At 33.2% G+C, this 24,029-nt stretch overlaps 2 protein-coding genes across 4 annotated transcripts in view; one reads left to right on the forward strand and one right to left on the reverse strand.

Moving 5' to 3' along the window:
* The first annotated feature begins 280 nt into the window (after positions 1 to 280).
* LOC125059149 lies at positions 281 to 8,306 on the forward strand. Of its 2 annotated transcripts, none has more exons than XM_047663419.1 (5): positions 281 to 441; positions 4,324 to 4,620; positions 5,152 to 5,314; positions 6,924 to 7,158; positions 7,737 to 8,306. In XM_047663419.1, exons 1-5 carry the CDS (start codon positions 343 to 345, stop codon positions 7,867 to 7,869), a joined length of 927 nt encoding a protein of 308 aa, XP_047519375.1. In that variant the 5' UTR covers positions 281 to 342; the 3' UTR covers positions 7,870 to 8,306. The 2 variants fall into 2 exon arrangements, with proteins under 2 accessions (XP_047519375.1, XP_047519376.1); XM_047663420.1 differs by having other exon boundaries at positions 7,752 to 8,306.
* A 48-nt stretch (positions 8,307 to 8,354) lies between these two features.
* The window catches only part of LOC125059148 (facilitated trehalose transporter Tret1-like), a 42,308-nt gene continuing 26,633 nt past the window's right edge, over positions 8,355 to 24,029 (reverse strand). For both annotated transcript variants that reach the window (XM_047663418.1, XM_047663417.1), the window contains exons 2-4: positions 15,629 to 15,937; positions 11,612 to 11,747; positions 8,355 to 9,653 (exon numbers count right to left, since the gene is read on the reverse strand). In XM_047663418.1, the coding sequence (XP_047519374.1) occupies positions 8,437 to 9,653; positions 11,612 to 11,747; positions 15,629 to 15,931 (1,656 nt within the window). In that variant the 5' untranslated portion in view covers positions 15,932 to 15,937 and the 3' untranslated portion in view covers positions 8,355 to 8,436. The remainder of the gene's footprint in view (positions 9,654 to 11,611; positions 11,748 to 15,628; positions 15,938 to 24,029) is intronic.

Consider the following 24,029-nt stretch of genomic DNA (forward strand, 5'->3'; position numbering starts at 1 on the left):
TTCATTGCTCTGGTATGAAAACTATTTTAAATTCTTTCTGTTATTGTTTCATAAATCATTATTAATTGGTCATTCTGAAATATGATCACCAGCGCTTAGCAAACTTAAACAAAATCTTGTCGGGAAACGAACCAGGACCTCCGTACCATATGCCAGTAACGCGTAGCCACGAAGACATTTATTTATTTATATCTAATTCAATTAATTTCAACTGACAATTATTTATATTCGCCCACGTTCTAAGCCCCACTCCACGCATCCCATAGTCTATAGGCGCGGTTCCACGCCTCACTGCCACCATTGGAAGACCAAAAACCGTGGTAGCCACTCGTCCCAATCAGTATGAAGACCATGTCCTTAGCAGAAGGTGCCTCTGACACAGAACACAGACAGGAAGACGAGAAAATCGAGCAGAAAAATTCAGACAAGGGTCGCGGATCGGTAAGTGATAAAAATTAATTTTTATTTTTTAAATGTATTTTAAGTGTTTAAGAGAACTCAGAGTCGTTCATTGATATGGTTATTTAAGTAAATATCTACATAAGTTCACTGCCCATTTGGTAGGTAATACACGTCTTACATCTGAGTCTTGGGGGATAATAAAAGTTAGTTAATCGACATTAAATTTCGCAACTAAATTTCCGCTATCTTTAGACATAATATATGTTTATTAATTTAGCATTCGATATAGTGTCATTTTAAATGTAAGGAAAGTGTGTCAGTTGTTTAAAAAAGAGGTTACATATGTTAGTTTAGCAGCTAGTAGGTTTTTTTATGGTGAACATCATCTAATGGAAAGGTGGCTTCGAGTAAGAACCTTATCAAACATACAAAAATGGTATTAAGGAAAGATCCAACTTTGAAAATCACATTAAGAATTTTTGCTTCAAAACTGTGCCAGGCGTTATTTTTAATAATAACTAAAAAGTACACCAAATAATAACCCATTTCATTTAGAATATATCGGTTTTTATGACTATTTTCATACCTGTGTAAACAAATTACTTTAAATATACGTTAGAATGTAGTAGCTAGGCCTGAAGTCATATGCAGTTCAGACATTTAAATCACTACTAAAGTATTTCTCACTAAATTCACTTCGACAATGTTTAAAGCAGCTCTGGATGCAGACCTTTTCCGTAACTTTAATAGCAGTCGCAAATGAATAACATGGTCGTACCATAACAACAGATAATAACTAAATCAAAAATAGGTTTCGTCGCTAAATGTTTAAATTTAGTATTTTTATCAGCGCTTTGTAAGTGTGTGTATTCCAGTGATTCCAGCAACTTATTGAATCAATTAATAATAGTTTATTTAAAAAAAGCACATCGTTACTATTTGTATAGACGCTAGTACATGCTATGCAAACTCATGAGTTTTGGGTAACTAATTACTCTTCCGTGGTAAATATATAAAAGAATATAGAAATTTAAATTAAAATATTTGTATATAAAAAAATATTGTGAAATCTGTTTGTGTGAGAAGTGTGTGTGTATGTACACGCGCGTTGTCTTATTTACATATATTCAGACTACAATAGGGCGCTATTAAATTTTGAAATTTTCTTACACCATTGTAAGCTAATATAGGTTATACAATATACAGAGATTGCCAGCTCGTTCTTCTATTTATTTATTTATTTACAAAAGCTTGCCAACTGATACATTGTTAGAAAAAATACAATATTTAATGTGACAAGCACTTCTAACATACACGAATAAATATAAAAAAATAAATAATAAAAAGTGAAGGAAATCGATTTCCAATGTGAGGGGAGCAACTATGAATATCCAATCCAATATCCATGCCTAGCTCGTTTATCAGAATGCGTAATCTGGATATAGCTGTGTTTTGGCCAAACACATACTTCTGTAAGGAGACAAATGGGATAATCGGATGGGATTCTACAAGTATACAATAGCACTAAATTTTTCATTGAGTTAAATTTAAATATACAAGTCAAAATAAATGTAGATTCCGTAAATAGAAGATTGTAAAACCTAAAAGGCGTAACAATTACATCTAATTTCGTCCAACGCTTATTTAATTTAGAGAACCCATATTTGGTTTTATAGAACTCTTGAAGTTCGGCAATATATATTGAATAATTGTTCTGTCCACCCACGTAGCTTAATTACAATTTAACTTTTGATAGTCGATTCTAAGATGTTGTCTTGAACGTCATGCAATCAATTAAAGTGCCACATACTTTACTTGGCCGGTAAGAGCGTCGCTTTCTTGGATATTAGTATTGCCAGTAAATAAAAATTAACCATTATAAGGGGAATAATTTGAAGTCATGAAGGCTAACTTAATAATTTATTGAAATATCTTAAAAAACAATGTATAATAGTATCTAAAAAATACAGTGACTTAAATAAATGTGACACAAACTAAGGAACAACTGATATGATAGGTTTTGTTACCTACTTATTAATATCTTTTAAGATACCTAGCAATCAAAACCGTTCGATAATTAAAACTTTGCCATTGTTCAATAATGCAAGGAATAATCATAAATACATTTTATTTGGATTTTTATTAAAATATGTTGGTAATTTTTTATTTAATTATTTCAGATAGTAAAATTATTTATTGTACGCACTAAAATGGCGACGGTTGTACCAATTTCAGCCGGCAAAGAAAAGTATGTGGCACTGTAATTATGATGGCAAATTTTTCGACTCATAGTGAACATATTATATCAAATTGACAACTTCTCACCCATTACCCACTTACTCTAGCAGCTTAATACTTTTCTCGACTCTTCGCCTCCCGCTGACTTATTTGTGACGAATAGGGGTAATATACTATGATTTAATTGTTTAATAGTTTTATAATATTTTTAGTTGAAATTTGGCCATACATTAAAGCTATAAATAAAGAAATAAAATAAAATCTCAAACTCGAATAATAATAATAACTTGTATTCCCCGAATTAAATTATTTTAATCATTGTACAACACGACAATATTAACATTTTTATTGTTAACTTATTATTTACTACTCTTGAAGATTTATTGTTCTTAAATTATCATTTTTCATTGACTACAAACAATACGATCATTAAGAGCAAAGGAAGACATGCGCGCGCGCACTGGAGCGCGACTACGTTCATTCACCATTGTATTCTTATTAGCTTTCTGCTGAAACAATTTATGAATTACCGATTGGTATTGATCTATAGGCAGGTCGAGGTTAGACAGCATCACCTTGATGGCTGGAAGTATTTCACTAACTAGCTAGCGAACTGTGGAATCGACTCCCGGTGGGGTAAAACAGAATTCCCCTCCTTTAAAGGCCAGCAACGCACCCACTAAAATGGGTGTGGGCTGCGATGAGTGTCCTTTTTACTTAGGCTCAATTACCCCCCCTACCATCCTATAAAAATATGATATATAGAGGATTCTCTAATCAACACTATAATCATAATAATTGGTGAGTATTCCACTTTTTCATATATTGAGATAAACAGACGTTATGCTTACTGAATGCTATCTGTCTGTCGACACTATCGACATCTTTATATGTTCACAGATGAGTTCACAGTCGCGATATTGTGTATCTTATGTATTTAATATTATGTATTTTATTTTTTTAGACATAATCGTGTTGGCTTAAGTATAGTGTATGTCATAGTATAAGATCCCGCTATACAACGACCTTCACCGAGATGCTTATTTAATGAAACTTATTTTATATTTAATTTAATATGTCAATAAATATAATCCATATGGGTTGTCTAGCAAATTTCAGTCCAGAGTATGTTTAATTAATATTTAAAAAAAAAAAAGTTTTTTATAATTTGCTTGTAGTAAATTTTTTGAACTTTTTTCAATCAATATTTTTAATCAGGGTAGTATTACATATGTATCACTATAACCTTCTTTTATACTAAAGATGTATATATACTTTAGTGTCACATAAAAAATATACACATAAATAATTAATTGATTAAAAACAACCTAACGTTTGCATATTCTATGGGCTTCATACTTTCGATTGGTATAGAATTTATCTAATAATCATACCGGTGAAATGTTTAATTTTTTTTTTTTTTTTAATATTAATTAAAATACTCTGGACTGAAATTTGCTAGGCAACCCATATGGATTATATTTATTGACATATTAAATTAAATATAAAATAAGTTTCATTAAATAAGCATCTCGGTGAAGGTCGTTGTATAGCGGGATCTTAGACCATCAATAAATAATTAAATAAATATTTTTCTGCAGACATTTACTTATTTAAATGAATGTTTCATGAATCTTACTTAGCATTAGAAAGAATTTAGAATTAGAATATATTTTCTCGCAGATGTCAGACCAATACATGTGGAAGGAACAGATACACACGCTGATGAAGGGAGAAAGTGAGTCCGATATTTCGGACACCGAACACTTTCTCACCAAAGGCGCCTTCTTGCTGACGCCCTCCCATGGTCTGAGTATGGAAAAAGCGTCAGCCATTTGCGAGAAGATGGAGTTCAAAGGATGCTTCTCCCTAACAAAGACAGCTACGGGGATTTTGTTCAAGTTCTCGAGCGTTGATGATTATCAGATGGTCTTCAAGAAGGGATTCCATAAGGTTACGGGGTCAAGGTTTTATCGAAAGGTAATTTGAGCCATCTTACATTTGTTGTCATAACAGTCTGCTAAACTGATTTTGATAGGTTGAGTATAGAGATCTCAAAAATATTTTAATTGGAAACATACATATTCAGTTGAAATCTTGTTCAGGTTATGTTTTTTGATAATTTTACAAAACTTTAAGACATGTTGCTAAAAATAGTTTCTTAATGTATTATTTGAATTCGGAGCAGTGTTAGCCTAGTGGCTTCAGCGTGCGACTCTCATCCCTGAGTTCGTAGGTTCGATCCCCAGCTGTTTAGAATAGACTTTCTTTCTATGTGCGCATTTAACATTCGCTCGAACGGTGAAGGAAAACATCGTGAAGAAACATACCTTAGATCCAAAAAGTTACCAAAGTTACAGGCACAGGAGCCTGATCACCTTCTATATTAGATTGACAAATGATCATAAAATAGATACATAAATATAAGGCCCAGACTTAAAAAGGTTGTAGCGTTACTGATTTTTTATTTATTTGAACAAAAGCAAATAGTATACAGTTTTATTATTCCAGATCGCAGTACCTTGTCGTCCTCAAAAGACGTTTACCATCTATGTGTATGACATTCCTGACGACATCCCGGAGGAAGATGTGAGACACGCCCTTTACAAGTTCACCTCTGTAGTGGAGGTTGTGCGATTGCATTACGCGGGATCGCCGAGGGAAGGAAATACTGGTATGGTTTTCTTTTATGGCAGTATATGTATTATATATTTCTAATTTATTGAGATAATTAATACCATTCACTTTCTAATTAATTTAGACGCTAGATATGTCTAAATCACTAACTGTATTGTCTAAAAGATTACTTAAACAATCCCAGTTATTGAAAATGAGTTGCGACACTTGAAAATGTATGAATTGTCGATCGACTGTTAAGTTAAAATAAAACCCGGTTTCTTGACTTGTTCTTTTCATACAAGCGATTGTTATGTTGAAAAAACAGATTATAAAAGATAATCTTTTTTATATATTTTTAACTGATAAAAAGTAATATAAGAGCGTCAATTCAATTTTCTCAATTAGCCCATGTGCTAGCGGCACATTGAGCCAATAAACGATGTTTGAAGACAACTCATTAAAACTGATTTAAGAATCTACTTCTTTTACTATTAGTGAAATATTAAATGTATCCTGCAATATTGCATCTTCATTTAAAAATATAATAATCTCGAGCTTTTAAAAGAATTGCCTTGTTTAATATATAGTGGTTTAAAGGTAGTTTTTAATAAAGTACATCGAATTATGCAAGTGTTTACGATTAACATCATTGTAAGATCTGGAGAAACTAATAATAAATTAAATATTCATGACACCACATTGTATTGTCTTTATTCAATTATGAATTACAGCTAAAGGATAAATTATGGTTTAAATTTTTCCTCCTTTTAATTATTATGATTACCTTTACGTAACAAGTTTTCTAATTCAATTTGCTTAAGAACTGTTATTATCTATGTCTAACATCGATATTAGACATAGATTATAACAGTAATACAAGCAATTAATCCGCGGGTATTGTTAATAATAACAATAAAAGCTAAGCTTCCTGCAATTAGTATAATAATATTGAGTTTTGTGTCGCCCGGCCCGGACATACAACGACCACGATTTAAGCCTTGACTTGTTTAAGGAATATGCTTGTTTAAGAATATCCATAGAGCTAAATCACCTGCATCATGAGCACCCCCCATTATCCCCCCCCCCCCACACTTTCACACCATCACACCGCACAGCCGAATTAGTTATTTCGTATTTAATATTTTTATTGAGGTTTTTCTTTTGTACATATTTGAACCTATTTTAATAATATATTCCATCGTTGGCTATATGTTTAGAATATTTTTGTTGTATATAATATGTTAGCTGTAGAATTACGCAATAAATTACATGATCGCCAAAGTATAGCTATACCTTACTATAGCTATTAATGCCTTAAAGTCTTAAGCCTGTTTAGTTTCTTATTACTAGTGTACACTAACAGCTTGCCCAACAAATCATTATCTATAAAGTAGTACAATTTTTTAATCTACTACCAAGTGTAAGAAATGATAAAATATTAAAAAACAAATGTCCTTTTTATTTGAATTCTACATTTCATTTAATTAATTTAAGTGTATATGTTTTTAAATTATATGTCCTGTAAAAGTAGTGTTTATGTTTTACAAAATAAACTCCTTAAACTGAATCAACCCATATCGCGACAGAAAATGCTGAAGGGAGAACCCCTTGTATCTAGAAAAGCTGTGTGAGCTTTGAGGAGACCCCCTTAACACCAATTTCAGGCACTTCCACCCCGAAGCCCGAGAAATCATCACCTCGATCCATCACAACCATAGATGGTGAAATGGTCAGCAGCATGGTACCCAAGGAGGCCTCTAGCGTAGTTCGCATCACCCTGGCGAATATAGAGGAAGCTAACATCCTCCTGCAGAATGGTTTGGACTTTTACGGAGCCACTTACTTCCCGACTGAGCTTGGCACTTCTGCGCAGGCTGCTAAGCTGGTCAAACCAAGCAGGTCAGTAGCTTTTAAGATATAGACTTATACTAGATATTTAGCTTGCATCAGAACCACTGAAGTATTTCTGAACCAATTCGACTTAGGCTCCTTCAAAAAAAGAGCGTACCAATTTTTAAAAGGCCTGCAACGCACTTGCGAGCCTTCTGGCAATGTGAGTGTCCATGGGCGGCGGTATCACTTAACATCAGGTGAGCCTCCTGCCGGTTTGCCTCCTATTACATTTAAAAAATAAAAGAGTTTGTTGTCATGGTTACGATGACTTCAACCTAACGTAACGTAGTAAAAAGTACTATTCTAGCATTTCTTAACGTTTACGTATTAATTCTAATTAATCAAGGTAAATTAATTATTTACTAAGTCACATAATAGAGCATGGAATTAAATAGTTAATCTGGTAGAATTTTAATTATAAATGGTTTATATAACTCAATTAAGCTGTCAATTATTGCCATTGCATTGATTTTTTAATAAACTGTATAATTTTAGATGTAGAAATAGTTTTAGAGTAGAATTTGCACCATCGCACGTAGTGCTTTCCCTCACCATAACCTTAACCTAAGTCTATCTTTTCACAGATCCTATACTTCTAGGGTGACTGGGGGTACAGTATCAGCTCGAGTTCGGGATCTCTTACCAGTTTTTGATCAGCAAGGCTTCACCAAGTTCGCCCCACCAGCGTCAAGATTGGTTAAGCCAAGAAACAAGTGATTTAATCGCCTTCCTATTTCGGATATATCAAAATCTTTGTCAAACCTATCGTAACGGTCGTCGCTTTTAGTTCAGCCGAAAATTATAATAATAAACTTATATTCTGATACATAATATTCGCAATTAATTATTAAAAACTTTAAATAAAATGTAGCGCAATAAAGTACTTAATATCGCATAAGTTTTAATAATTTAAATTTCTTTAATTTAATAATTACATACGTATGACGAAAACAAAAGAGTATCAACTACGCAAGAGTGGTTACCCTTCATAATATGCACATATTATGTAATAATCAATTTGAATATTTAATAAATATAGGCTTTTGGTTAGGTATCTACTTTTTATTTCCTGTTATTCATACATTACAGTACCATATGCATTTATTGTAACAAACTAATTGTGCCATTTTAGCAATAAATATTTTAATATAATACATTTAGTTTTATTTAATAACAGAGGAAAGGAAATTGAAAGACGAATAAAATAAGGTAAATATTTTTAATATTTTGCTAAAATTAAAATATCACAGATTAACATACATTGTGCTTTGAGCATTCTTAAAATTAGGCTATACTTTCTTTTGGCTTTTTGAACTTATCTTCTATTTCTTGAAGACTTTTTCCTTTCGTTTCTGGCAAGATAAAGTATAACACACCAGTACCTAACAGCGCAATTAATCCATATGAGAGGAATGTAACGACCTCTCCTAGATTGGTCATCATACCGGGTGCTGTTTTCACCACTATAAAGAAGGAAACGAATGTTGTTGCTGAACTGATCCCTGATCCTAAACCCCTTGTTTTGGAGGGGAATAATTCTCCACACATCATCCAAGGTAAAGGAACAAGACCGACGGATATGGCACATATATATGTCATAAGGCAAGTGAGTGGGATCCAGGTCATATTTGTTTGCTTGCCATCTGTGAAGTACAGGAACATAGCTAGTCCCACCATTGAAATAGCAGTGAATACACCACTGACCATGCATAATGGTCGTCGACCATATTTCTTACAAATAACACAAGCTACCACCGACATAATAGTCCTCGTAGTGTCTATTACAAGCATAGCTAGGTAATGATCTAATCCTTTACCAACAGCTTTCTCTATTATCTCTATAGAATAAAACGCTACAGCGTTGACCCCAGAGAACTGGCAGGTCACGAAGAAAATTATCATTATCATCAAAGGTTTAATCAACTCTGGGCTCTTCAAGCTGATGAGCTTCTGTTTAAGTGTCATAACTGGTTTGGAATCTTCTACCTTCTTCTTTTCAAGAATAGCTTTTAATTCAGCCTTTGCTTCATCACTGTAGCCTCTGAGCCATCCGAAAGCTTTGACGCCCTCTTCTATTTCCCCTTTAGATATAAGCCAAGTGGGACTTTCGGGCACCATGCTCAGAAGAACTACTGATATTATGGGAAAGACACAGCAGATTATAGCGGTCCATTGCCAATGGACGTATGTTCCTATCAAATGGGCAACTAGAATACCTACAGCTATAGCTAATGATATTCCCGCAAGGAATATTCCTCTATGTTTAGGGTCTGTAGTCTCGCTGATGAACACTGGGCCTAACGGTCCTAAAAGACCTACACATAGGCCTGTAAAGAATCTACCTAATAACATAAGGGCAAGATTATTAGCTGACGCGATAAGGATCCAGCCAAGCAGGAATGGAGCGCAGACCATGTAGTGTGCGTTACGTCTTCCAAACTTTTCCATCAGCCAACCAGCTATGAGACAGCCTGGAGCCATAGGCAGTGCTGCCATTGCCGCTGGAAAAATAAAATGTCTTTGAATGTCATACAGTTGTACTAAAATAAAATCGGCGTAATATTACGTAGGTAGATAGGCGAGCGAATATTGTTGCTTTGTTCCAAACGTCAGAACTTATCTTGATGACATAATTTATGTCCTCATTCATAAAGCTACAGAGTAATTAACTGCACAACGCACATTTCTCTGTACTCCCGATAATAAGTGGCAATGCCCGCAAAACTCGGCTATCTCATTTGTTACATTTTAACACAGTCGCTTTGTGTAATTTAGTTGAAATAACACAAATTCTTAGATTATATTTCCAATTCATATAAACATAATAAGTCATTAGGACTAGGATTATAATTCTCTGATGTCGTGATGCAACATTTCTACAAAGTTTGTTGGGAAAGTGTAATCAACTTATTTACTAATTTATTTATGCTATGAGTATCAATAGCGTATGTAAGACTAGCTCAACAATGACTTGCAATTCGTGCTTAAATACGTATAACTCATTAATAACGTGATTGTAATACTATTTTAACTTTATGCCAGAATTAAAAGGAATCAACATCGTTATTTAAAGACAAAATGTAAATATGAAAATGTAAGTCAAGGCGGTGTATTTCTGTAACGAAATTAGCTTATATATATATAAGGTATAAATAATGATAAGTCAAATTTTAGTCAATGCTTTGGACTAAATGATATAAAAAATGTTGATCGAAGTTGGTCAACTTTTGAATTGAGATGAATATTCAAAATATTTTAAAACCTGTTACAAAATACCTTTACAGATATGGTTTTTTTAATCTTTTTTTTATTTTACTGGAGTCAAACGGGCAGAAGTTTTGATGTTAAGTGATACCGCCGCCCATGTCCATGGGCGTCAATTGGTACGATCTTGTCTTGAAGGACTCTAAGAATCCTTCAAGAAAAGACCAACCGACTCGAATTGGTTCCGAAATACGTACTTCAGTTGGCAGCTAGTTGTTGAAGAATCATTATTAAAGGGAAAGGGCCATAGTTTCGTCTGTTGTTTTAAATTTACACCCCACAAATAATTTAAATGTATTTAATAGGTAGTAAACTACTCGTACAGTGTTCAATAAATAATGAATAAACTCGAATTGTTTGACGTATCATCGTGTCAATTATACACTTTATGATCATTGCAACGTTATCAATAGTACTTGTATTAGACTTTGATTTAACGAGACCTTGTACAAGGTAGATAATAATTACTGTCTTGTTATTTACACGCAAAGTGAATGTGAGGTGGAAAAATTTCATCTTTTCAGATAAAATAGAATTTGTTCGTTTGAACGTGCTTATCTCTGGAGCTACTGGTTCAAATTGAATAATTATTTTGATTTTTTGTCCATTTATCCGGAAAGGCATGGCTGAATTTTTGCTATGTAAAGTTCTACGTAACATTTGTAACACCCACACAATTCGAGATAAAACATTTGAAACACTTGTATTAATTTGTGGTCGAATTAAATATTATTTAATATGACACAGATTCTATTTACGCACATGTATAAAATAAATCAGTGGCGCTACAACCTCTTTAGGTCTGGGCCTCAGATTTCTGAATCTGTTTCATGATCATTTGTCAATCTAATAGGCAAGTAGATCAGCCTCCGTTGCCGAACACACGCTGTCGACTTTTTGGGTCTAAGACATGTCGGTTTCCTCACGATGTTTTCCTTCACCGTTCGAGCGAATGTTAAATGCGCACATAGAAAGAAAGTCTATTGGTGCACAGCCGGGGATCGAACCTACGACCTCAGGGAAGAGAGTCGCACGCTGAAGCCACTAGGCCAACACTACTCTAAACATAAGTATCTGATTGTCCTCCTTGTAACATGTGTGATGTTTGAGAGCAAAAATAAAATAAACAAGAGATATCTACTATTATAAATAAAGAAGCTACTTAAATTAAGATTAATAAAATAACTATAATTACCTATCCATGAAGCTGTGCTCTCATCTGTAGGAATACTGCTATCTGAAGCCTTAAGTTGAGGTAGAAGAATGGCTGAATATCCAGACGTAAGACCAGCGGTAAAGGTCAGACAAATGGCTGCCATCGATGCTAAAGTCTGAAAAAAGGTTTTAATGATAAATAAATGATATTTACTACTCTTTTTTTCTTATACAGTCAAAATCGTTTAGAACAACAAATCGGTTATATTGACCAAAATCAAAGGTCCCGGCTGAAATCTATGTATTAGGTACTTAAAGACAATGTTATCGGCTGTTACGACTATCGGTTTTTACGACCAAATACGAGTAGTCCCTTCGATGTCGTTATTACAGATTTTGACTGAATTAGCATTTGTCAAACAATTTATGGCCTATTGCAGTTGGGACTGATAGTTTTTTATTTATTTATTTAATGTACAAGGAATCGAAAAAAAAAATCTAACCACGCATATCCACAATAAACGGCTTAAATATACGAGATATAAAGGCCGATTTACATTATCTTAGTGTTTAGGATAGTGCTTTAGTACAACTTGAAAGGCAAGTTCTTTAGCGTAGCGTTTACTAAAGCAAGTAGCGTTTACATGTTTCAACTAAAGTACTATCCTAAAGCACTCTCCTAAACACTAATGATAATGTAAATCGGCCTTAAGAGTCTTTCCTCCAACTTTGATTTTGTTCCCTTTGGCCTTGGGCCGTAGCGTTGAGTCATTAACATATTTCATTAAAACAGGTCCATATCAGCCTGAGCATCAGATAGTTTTGCTATAGAAATGAGCGTTAATAACATTGTTATAAACAGGTTTATAGATAATGAAAAAATATGTCATTGTTAATAAACATGTGCATTTATTACTTATAACTGCGCGTCACGCGCTAACGCCCAGTTTTAAAGGAGAGTTGTTAACTAGATGTTATCCACTAACATGTTATGTGGGTAGTTTTAGAAATTTATGGTTGCATACATAATAAAAAAGTATTTTATTTAATAAAGTGCACTAGCCCCCACACTAGGATTCACTACGTCACGGGCTAGTCACTTCCATTTGACATAATAATTTTTACATCTTCTAATATATAAAACTCTCATGTCACAATGTTCGTTCCCATACTCCTCCGAAAGGGCTCGACCGATTCCTATAAAAATTTTTAAGCATATTCAGTAAGTCTGAGAATCGGCTACTATATCATTCAAACCCCTAAGTGTATGGGGGTGTCTACACCAAAAAATATTTTTTATTTTATTTATTTTATCCTAGGCACAACAAACGTTTGCCTAGCACCTAGTAACATGTATAAATTTTACATGACATGTTAATCTATTATGCTTTCATCTCAATCTACACTTAACCGGTGATTTGACTCTGCATTAATCAGATTATTTACTAGGTACTATTACTAGGTAACTAAATAACTGGGCGTTAGATTTGCTTGAAAATATTAGCAGACTGATAGCTGTTTTTGTATGAAATGTTTTCGGCAACACTAGTTTAATACTAGCAGCTAAACGCGTCACAACTGTCGAAAAACTAAAGAAGTTGTTGAACGTAAATCAATGTGGAAGTCTCTTGCTTAACATACATACATATATTTTACATATTACATAACCTACAACTTCATTAACCCCATATCAAAGAAGTTATTTTTTTCCTAGAATCATTTGCTTTATGCTGAGGCAATCCAACTTCTGATACAGGAACAAGACGCCTTAACAGAACTAAACTTTTGATTAACTAAAACTAGTGTACATACTAGTTGTACAGTTGTAAACATAGAACACTAAGACTGTTAATGAACATTACCTTAGTTTAATCTATTCACTAGTATTGTAGAAAATTAATTCAACATAATATTACTTATTAGCGATAATTATTGTATAGGCTAGAGTGTAATTCATGTAAAGGCACTCTCTTTTGTGAACTTTTTTGTAAGAAAATAAAATATTTGGTGCAAAAACTTGTTTGACATTTTAATCACGAAATTGATCATTCAAAAAATGTTTGATTTGATTATTTGTGTTTATAGGTAGCAACCGACCTGTATGACAACTTCAACGTTGATATTCGTTTAAGGCTAAACACTAGGTGCTTCAAGTTTATTCAAAATTTAAAGAGTTTTTGTGAGGACATTATATATATTGGAAATAATTGTTTTTTTAAGTGAATGTGTAAGGCCCTCCGGCTGACATGAGGCTGATATGTCTTAATATCGTTATAATAATTAATGATTATAATTATTATTGATATTGCGAACTTAAGGAAAAATATTAAAAAAATATAAAACCCATTTACAATAAAGTATTATATAACGGACGTTTAAGTTGTAATATTATAATTGCAGATCAATTTAAGATTTCTTATAAATTGATATTTACTTAGTTTGTAAAAAAAATATAATTAATATGGAAGGACAAATATTAGAAATCTATTTGAAATAATAAAATCTTAATTTATGTGTAACATAAAATAAAAAATATATCATAATGACATATAATATTTTTTTTTACTTTGATTAAATTTTAATCACGTTTTATAAGTAATGACCAATACCTGAAACATAAAGCCTTGTCTCGGACACTCTTACCTTATCAATAAATATAAAATCAAAATTATTTATCATTTAATTTCCACCTTATCTTACGACATTGACACTAATTATTATTATCCTATTAACAAGCAAAGTATGTTACACTTTTAAACAAGGGTTTATTATATTTAGATAGAGGACAAATCTTTGTTTTTTATTTTATTTTTTAGTATAGGTATATTTTTTATATTATTATAGTTAATTACTTAAAGATGTCATGTGGAATATGGTGTCATGTTTGAAAACATTTTGTAAAACAAAAAACTTGGCGATTAAAAAGAGTGGCGGAGAGTTTTATGCCACTTCTTCTCTTCCGTCCTACGGCCTTGATTTGAGAACTGGCAGTAAATGTAAAAATAGAAGCATTTAATGTGTATTTCTTTATTGAAGTTCAGAAGTTCATTGTGTTACCTATATGAATAAATGAATTTGAATTAAAAACAATGGAGTAAAATCTAAATGTATTTTATAAAGAGATTAATTTGACTACGCATTGGTTGAGATGTTCATTATTAGCTGCCCCGGCGAACTTTGTTTCGCCTCATTATGATTTATTTTATTTAAGTAGCCAACAACTTTTATAAAATTATAAAACCTAACGTATAATAATTGACAATAATAATTAACAAAGAATTGCCATGAACGACTTACCCTAGTAAAATATAATACTTATAAATCGGTGTATCTGTGCGTACGCATGTGTTTATGTGTAAGTATAATACGCGAAATAGAACTAATTTGAGTGTACGACCAACCAGGCTCCAAAAGATAAACCACTCCTTATATGGAAATTGTATTCGTTTTTACAACAAACTCCCAAGCGAAATTAGAGAATTATCACTAAATAAATTCAAAGCCCTCGTTAAACGGCAATTATAATCAATAAAGCGTTTTATAAATTTGAGGAATACTTAAATGATCCTAATCCTTGGGATTGATTTGCTCCAGTTCAAACAATTTGTATGACAATACCTGGCGATTAAAAAGAGTGGCGGAAAGTTTCTTGCCAGTTCTTCTTACCCGCCCTACGCCCTTGACTTGCGAACTGGTAGTAAATGTAAATTTACAATTAATTTAACTTGCCAATTCAAAAGTGTACTTGGTTACCCACCTGAATAAAGATATTTTGAGTTTAAGTGCGCGTTTGTGTGTGAGTGAGAGAGTATGTGTGACTATTTACTTAAAGTATTATTTTGTATAGCATTTGCCTTTGATTCTTTATGACACTGCTTTTTAGGTATTTCCGTGCCATTTTTCCAATTTTTCTCTGCATAAAAACCTTCCTCAGATATAAATAAAAATAAATACTCGAATAGCCGTCTTCGAGTTTTGCGCTTAGTAACATATTTTCCAATTAATTATACTGATATAAAAAAAATAGGTTAAGCAAGTGGATTAATAAATTAATTACCTGCTTCCATATTGGCGAAAATCTGGCCACTGTCTTAGAATCCGGCAAAAGCATTTCGTCCTTTATAATATTACTGTGAAGGGATAAACCAGAATTCATAAGATTCTGCACGTAATGCGCCATCTCTTCCCTGTTCGGTTCAATTATTTTTTGGCCGTTTTGTGTCTGCTTTTGTTCATTTATTTCGTTGTATTTATTAGTTTCTATTGGTTTATTTGTTTCTTTAATATGGTTGTTGTTCCGCTCTTCTTCGGGTTTTGTAGTTTCTACCGTTTCTTCATTCTCGATTTTGTCCACTCCCATTCTTGTCTGTAAAAATGTATTTATTTTCATTACTATTAGTACTATTAGGAAATTGAACTTAATATTTTGGATTGAATTGACTTTGACATTGACTTGAATTATTCAAGTGTTGAATAACTCGTTTCATACAATTGAATGGTATGTTTATAAAAACTATATATAATCATTTGAAACGACAAGCTCAGGACAACGCAACTATACAAGTAACTATATATTATATATACGGAAAAGAAAATGTAATTAGTATGTTTTTAATAAATAGAGGGCTTTAAAACCAACGTTACCACACAACAACGAAAAAAATATATTTTATTACAAAAACTATTCATTTGCATAACGTAATTAAAGATTTGTAAAGAAATGGCTATTTAATTGATAATTGATAATATTTATTACGGCTAAGTTGGACGGCAATAATAAAGTATTTTATTTACAATAAATATTGTAAATGACAAAGATCGTGAGTTGTGTTACCTTGTCAGTTAAGTAATGGGGTTTATGATTTAGAGATATGAGATCAACATTATCTTTGTAAATAGTTCTGTAAAATCGTATTGAACGTATTCTTAAGGAAATTTTTAATAGCAAATGGCGTACACTCTACGTCCTATATATTAGGGAAATGTGTTCGATTACCTGTGATACCGTTCATAACAGGTTTGTTACAGAGGGCTAAAGGTTAAAGAGGGCAACCGAAAGATGACCTTCATCGTTTATTGATTTAAGACTCATGAAAAAGAAAAGGCCAACATTGAAAATAATAGGGTAATCATGTCATCGACTGTAATTTTGATTAAGATTTTTAATGGTAATTTTTTTCACCAAAATCGAAAAGTGTTGGAAAATTTGAAAATCTTTATAGATTTATTATAACTAAACAGTTTACTGTCAAATAGTTAAACTTAGGTAGTAAATAGTAAAGCTCTTGAAGATATTGCAGTTAAGTAATACAGACATTTAAAGTGAATTCAACTGCCTGAGTTGAAAATTGCATTCATTTGCAATATTTATATTGTATATGTACATATTTGTAATAAAATAATTTGGGGCCCTTTTTAGCCAAACTAGAATAATTAAAGTTAAAGATATTTAGCATGTTTACACACATTTTGCAATAAGCAACTCATTCCTAAGTACAAAGATAATTCAAATAAATAAAAACACATTATTTGCTTGCGAAGATTTTATTGATAAATTCCCAGAGTCGTTTTATAGGTTATATGGTATGTTCTACCAAATGTCCTCTGCAATACAAGTATTGTTCTAGTGAAACTCATTCAAATACTTATTTTAACTATAACATATTATTTTTAATTAATCAATCCAAAATTAATTAATTTTTGACAAAGGAGTAACTTACCCTGGACTACAAATAATACAGTGTTTGTAACTATAGCAACAAAAGCCTTAATATGTATTAGTCCAGCTTTTATATTTTATTTTATCGTAATTTTTACACAGAAAAGTCTGTATAATAAATTATATATGCAGCGTCAGAATTACGTTGCGAAAATCTTGGAGAACTTTGTTTATTCTCTTTGTATTATAATTACAATTGTAAATAGTTTGCGTTTTTTGCTATTCACTGTACAAGTTCTATGTGTCATAAATGTTATTGTAAACAGCTACTTTGAACAAATATATGAGGCATAATTCTTAAGGAAGCGAACATAAAATCCATCTATTATAGGTAAAATGTGTTTTCAAGTCGACTTGTATATACGTAATAGGCAATCGAATGCTCGACCAAGTTTACGGGTTTGGTAAGACTAAAGCTTGAAGCCTACAGGAGTTTTTATTTTTAAGTATAGCTGAAGTTTATATGTAAATTTTCTAAGGCCGGCAACGCACTTGCGAGCCTTCTGGCAATGTGTCCATGGGCAGCGGTATCACTTAACATTTTCAAATTCAAATCAAAGCTTACATACTGAATCTAAATGATTTAGTTCGAAGAAACTAATTAAGATGTTAAAAAAAGCTACATAGACATAATTTTTTGATCCTCTTTCATCTGTTTAGAATATTTAATAAACCGTTTAGATTAATTTCGAAGGTTTTATGTTGATAGCCGGGAAACAAAATTAAGTACTGGCTAATTGCTTAGCAACATGCAATTAACATACACGAATGTATGTTACGGTAAAAATATCTCTTTACACGTGCTTGATAAAATTAACAATTTAATATTTAATTGCTACTAAGATCACTAATCAAAAATCAAAACAAGAACATGTTAAATGCAATAAACAGATGACGTTATAATAATCTACACATAAACTTATAATAAATTATAATCTTTTGTGATTGAATACTTAGACATCTTCAATCGTGACTTATGTAATTCTTGTATTTCTTATTCTTTTGTATTGTATATTAAATTCATGAATCCTTTCTTTAGATTAGCTTTTTAGTTTTTAGTTTATATTATTAAACTTTTTTGTATTACTTTAGATTAAGGTTAGTGATTCTATAATTGTTTTATATAGGTTTATTTTTTTAGTTTTTTCCTTACTAGGGTCGCCTAGTAGAGACTAGAAGTGATTGCTTGTTTGTCATAAGGCCCACCGTTGAATCCCATATAATTTTTAATTTTCTCTATAAATGTAACGAAGTGTAAATAAATAAATATTCGATCTGGTGACAATTTTTTAACTTTACTGGAATATAGACTACCTACGCCACTAACACAAGGGGTCCGAGTCGACAAGAATCGAGCGCGGTCCGAGTCGCGAAGTCAAAGTCAAAGTCAAATCATTTATTTCAATTAGACTAAAATGGCACTTTTGAACGTCAAAAAAAAAAAATATATAAGTAGACTTCCGTATGTCATGGATTTTGGCATATCCCTTTTAGTCAAGTAAGTATTATTAGATCTCTTTGTATATTGCTAAAATATAATTAAACAAATTAAAAAAAAAATGAAGTCAGATAAAACCAAACAAAAAATGGTTAAATGTGTTTGAACTTTAGTTCAATCAGAATATATCGTAAAAACTTTTTATATAAAAAAAGCTATACTTAATTATAAGTAATTGAAGAATAGCTAATTAATAACACAAAATGTTTGACCCTATAGTTTCATAATTAGCATATTATTAGTGCATTATAAACATGTTCCCTCCGAAAATCATGGATTCGATTTTTCAAAAACTCCTTAACTTGATGATACCTTAACTGCTTCTATTCCTGGAATATACCAGATTTAAATCAAGAATCATCTCGACTTTAGCTTTCCAAGAAATATGTACACACGAAAAGCTTGAAAGCCTGGCGTAATAAATACAGGGCGAAACCTCCTTTTTCGCAGTCAGTAAAACAATTTTTTCAATAATGCAGAAATATGGGCTCAGAATTAATGGGACGCCAGAATAAAATATAAATAACATTTATTTTAGTTCAATGTTTATTCGTCTCTTAACCCCGATAGATAAATTGCGTTTGCGCCAGGAAGTCTTTGTTTTCATTTAAAATACAATTTGTTAACCTAATTGCAAGGTGCACAGATAAAAGAAGAACCGCCGAAGCCGGGGTGGCTTACAGGAAAAAGAAACGAGACGAAAGTGATGGGCTAACGACTTAGTTGAGGTTTCTGGTAAGAGTTGGATGAAGGAAGCTAACAACAGATCCTAGTGGAAAGTCCTTAACCAAAAAGGTATCCATACTGCAGAACACAAAGAAACAGAAATAACAATCATTAACGTACACTAAGCGTATAATAACAAAACAAATACCCATTTGATATGTAATTTTAATATTAAATATTATGACACTATCTGGTCAATATATTCTTGAAACCTTGTTGTATGTACAAAAAAATATTTACGATTTTAAAACAAATAGTGACTTTCACCAGAATAATACTCGAAACAGAACTAATTTAAGCGTACGACTAACTAGGCTCCAGAAGATAAACCAATCCTTATATAGAAATTGTATTCGTTTTTACAACAAACTCCCAAGCGAAATTAGATAATAATTATCACTAAATATATTCAAAGCTCTCGTTAAACGTAAATTAATCAATAAAGCTTTTTGTTGATTTGACGAATATTTAAATGATCCTAATCCTTGGGATTGATTTGCTCAAGTTCAAACAATTTGTGTGACACAAAACTTAGCGATTACAAATAGTGGCGGAGAGTTTCATGCCAGTTCTTCTTGCCCGCTCTACGCCCTTGAGTTGCGAACTGGTAGTGAATTTAAAATTAGAATTAATTTAACTTCTTTCTGACGTTCATAATTGTACTTGTTTACCTATATGAATAAAGTTATTTTGAGTTTGAGTAAACAGTATGGAATTAAAGTGGCTTTATTATTATTTGTTAACCGAAATAACTGAGTTGATAATCACTGCGGTAGTCTGTAAATTCTATTACCACAAGCGATTGGCTCTATTGAATTGCGAAAGCTCTTAAGACGCCGACTGCAGCATTGGCATTGCGAAGTTCACAATATTGAAGTTACAGAATATGTGTTTTTATAATATATAAGTTGTATAATTGACATCGAAAACAGTTTTGCGTCTGTTTTTGAGTTTAAAAGAGGTTATCTGTTTGACCTTTTTAGGTTGTTGTTGGAATTAATGATCTATTTTGACTTATACCTTGTGCTAAAGTTTTGTGTCTACAAATTTCTCGGAAACTAAAAGCCATATGGAGATGATCATCCATTTTTTCATCATATATTTATCAATGACGCTAAAACCCTTTGGTCTGTGCCTCATTCTTTATGTGTTCCGTGATCATTTCTCACAGGTGCCTGACACACACAATTTTGGATCTAAGGCATGCTGGTTTCCTCACGATGTTTTACATTGTTAAATGCGCACATAGACAGAAAGTCCATTGCAGGGCCGGGGATCGAACCTACGACCTCAGGAATGAGAGTCACACGTTGAGACCACTAGGCCAATACAGCTCTTCTTTAGAATTATAACAGTGATATATGTATATGTCACTGTTTGAAATCAATATCACCTAGCCTAGTTTTTTTAATTCAATTACGAGATAAAAGTTCCTAAAATACCCCACACTAGAAATCGTTTTCGATGCAATAGAATATACTGAGTAGGTATTCATATATAATTTGTAGAAATAATTACTTAGCCACTGTAACATGTGTAGAATTCAAAATCATACTTAATAGTTCAAGCAAACCTACAGAAGAAGAACTTGGCCACTAACGAAATTATAATTGAATCACAGAAGAAAGGTATAGCAATTGCGTTACTACAGGAGCCATACATCGGCGCCAGAGGTGGGGTGAGGCAGTATAGGGGGGCTAGAGTCTACCAAAGCACCGCAAAAAACGAGGGGGTTGTAAAAGCTGCGATAGCAGTGTTTGACCACGACTTAAAAGTTGAACAGTACCCAGAACTTACCACAAACAATATTGTGGTGGTAAAAATTCACACAGGTGCGTGGGAAATGGTAGCCGTCTCTTACTACTTTGAACCTTACCCCAAACCCTTGGTGCCATACCTAGACCAACTAGTTAAAATCAAAGGCAAATTTAAACGCAACTTAATTTTTGGAGGAGATGCAAACGCAAAAAGTGTCTGGTGGGGCAGCTCAGTAATTGATGAAAGGTGAGAAGATATGGCTGCAACACTGGAGCAATTAGAAATGCAAATTTTAAATCAGGGAGACACCCCCACATATTATACCATACGAGCCAATAAACAATATACCAGTTTTATAGACGTAACGGCTTGCACATTAGATATGTTACAAAAAATTGAAAATTGGCAAGTAAATCAAGACTTAATTAGCTCTGACCACAATGGTATTACCTTTACAATAAAACAGAAAATAACAAAGAATAACACAGAATTAAAAACAACAAGGATATATTATACTAAAAAAGCTAACTGGACTAATTTTCTAGAGAAAATCGGTCAGTTACTTTTGGAAAATAGAATAAATCAACAAAACGTAGATAATATAACCGATAAAACAGAGTTAGAAGACATTATAGCAACATATATCAATATTATAACAGAAACCAGTAATGCCTGCATACCTAAAATAAAAAATAAATCACTCCCTACCATACCGTGGTGGACCAAAGAACTGGCAAACCTTAAACGGATAATGGTGACTAAAAAGCGTAGGATTCGATGCGCTGCCGCGGTTCGAAGACAGAAAGTGATAAAAGAATATCTAGAGGCTAAGGATATATATGAGAAAGAAGCAAAAAAAGCACAGATTAATAGTTGGAAAGAGTACTGTGAAAAACAGGATAAAGAAGGAGTCTGGAAGGGGATATATAAAATTATAAATAAAACCACTGAGAGGCATGAAGACCTACCGCTAAATAATCAAGGTAAAACTCTATGTTCAAGGGAGTCGGCTGAGCTACTTGCAGAGGTTTTTTATCCGCGCGATCAAGAGGAGGACGATGATCAGGAACATAAGAAAACAAGACAGCTCGCTGAAACAGTAAATGAACAGGACCATGATGACAACCATGATCCTCCATTTACTATTACTGAACTCAACATGGTGATTGGTAGCTTTGACTGCAAAAAAGCACCTGGATCAGATGGCCTCACTCTCGATATTTGTTCACGAGCTATCCTGCGGGATCCGGGAGTGTTCCTATCAATGGCAAACAAATGTCTAGAACTTGGATACTTCCCGAAACTATGGAAAGTCGCAACAGTAGTGGTTCTCAGGAAACCTGGTAAGGATGACTACACGAGTCCAAAGTCCTATAGACCAATAGGTCTTCTGCCCGTGATGGGAAAAATCCTAGAAAAGTTGCTTGTGTCTAGATTAAAATGGCATGTGATACCCAAACTAAGCCACCGTCAATACGGTTTTATGCCACAAAAGAGCACAGAGGACTCCCTCTACGACCTTATCGGCTATATACGAGACCAACTAAATAAGAAAAAACTGATAACGATAGTTTCCTTGGACATAGAGGGCGCCTTTGACAGTGCCTGGTGGCCAATGATACGGGTTCAGCTGGCTAAAGTAGGGGTCCCGATTAACCTGAGAAAGATAATAGATAGCTACCTAAAAGAACGAAAGGTTCAGCTAAAATATGCGGGAGAGGAGGTAAATAGAAATACGTCGAAAGGATGCGTTCAGGGATCCATAGGTGGCCCTATACTCTGGAACCTACTTTTGGATCCATTGCTGCAAGAAATGGAAATAAAGGGGTACTATTGTCAAGCCTTTGCAGACGACGTCATCATGGTGTTTGTCGGAGAATCAGCATTTGAAATAGAACGAAATGCTAATGCTGCTCTTGCCTATGTAATAGATTGGGGTACCAAAAATAGACTCAGATTTGCTCCACAAAAAACCCAAGCTATGATTATAACTAAAAAAAAAAAATATGACAAACCACATTTGAATATGGGCGGAGTGTCCGTGAAACTATCAGATGAAATAAAAATACTTGGTTTGACTCTCGATGCTAAATTGACCTTTAATAAACATATCTCCAATATATGCAGGAAAGCAACAAATATTTACAAACAATTAGCAAGGGCGGCGAGAATTGGCTGGGGTTTACACCGAGATGTAATTCATATTATTTATACAGCAGTCATCGAGCCGATAATCTTATATGCGGCAGCAGTCTGGGCTCCAGCCACTAAAAAGCTAGGAATTAGGAAGCAATTAAATTCAGTACAACGAAGCTTCGCGCTGAAGCTCTGCAGAGCTTACCGAACCGTATCACTGAATGCCAGCTTGATCCTCGCTGGACTATTGCCCTTAGACCTTAGAATCCAGGAGGCCGCTGTGCTATACGAAGCAAAGAGAGGATTATTTCAGTCTGAATTGGGAGGTGACCTGGAGCAAAGAGTATCGTGGATGAGTATTCCTCACCCCTCCAAAGAACCTGATATCAAATTTATAGCCTATGGAGAACAAGAGCGTCCTAGAACAGATGCACCGGCAGTAAAGATATATACGGACGGAAGTAAAGTAGACGAATTGGTCGGTGCCAGCGTTTCCTTATGGAAAAATGGTGCCGAATTCGAGACTTTTAAATTGAAACTATCTTCATGCTGTTCCGTGTATCAAGCTGAACTGGTGGCTATTCTTAAAGCGACTCAAAGGATCCTTTGTCACCCAGAAAC

The sequence above is a fragment of the Pieris napi genome, chromosome 19 (genome assembly GCF_905475465.1).
Source record: "Pieris napi chromosome 19, ilPieNapi1.2, whole genome shotgun sequence".
Taxonomy (NCBI): Eukaryota; Metazoa; Arthropoda; class Insecta; order Lepidoptera; family Pieridae; genus Pieris; species Pieris napi.

Excerpts from the sequence above, each read along its gene's own strand:
- LOC125059149 (XM_047663419.1), top strand. The coding sequence starts at position 343 with ATGAAGACCATGTCCTTAGCAGAAGGTGCCTCTGACACAGAACACAGA. Across the intron at positions 442-4,323 it reads CAGACAAGGGTCGCGGATCG|ATGTCAGACCAATACATGTG; the intron begins GTAAGTGATAAA and ends ATTTTCTCGCAG. Across the intron at positions 4,621-5,151 it reads GGTCAAGGTTTTATCGAAAG|ATCGCAGTACCTTGTCGTCC; the intron begins GTAATTTGAGCC and ends TTATTATTCCAG.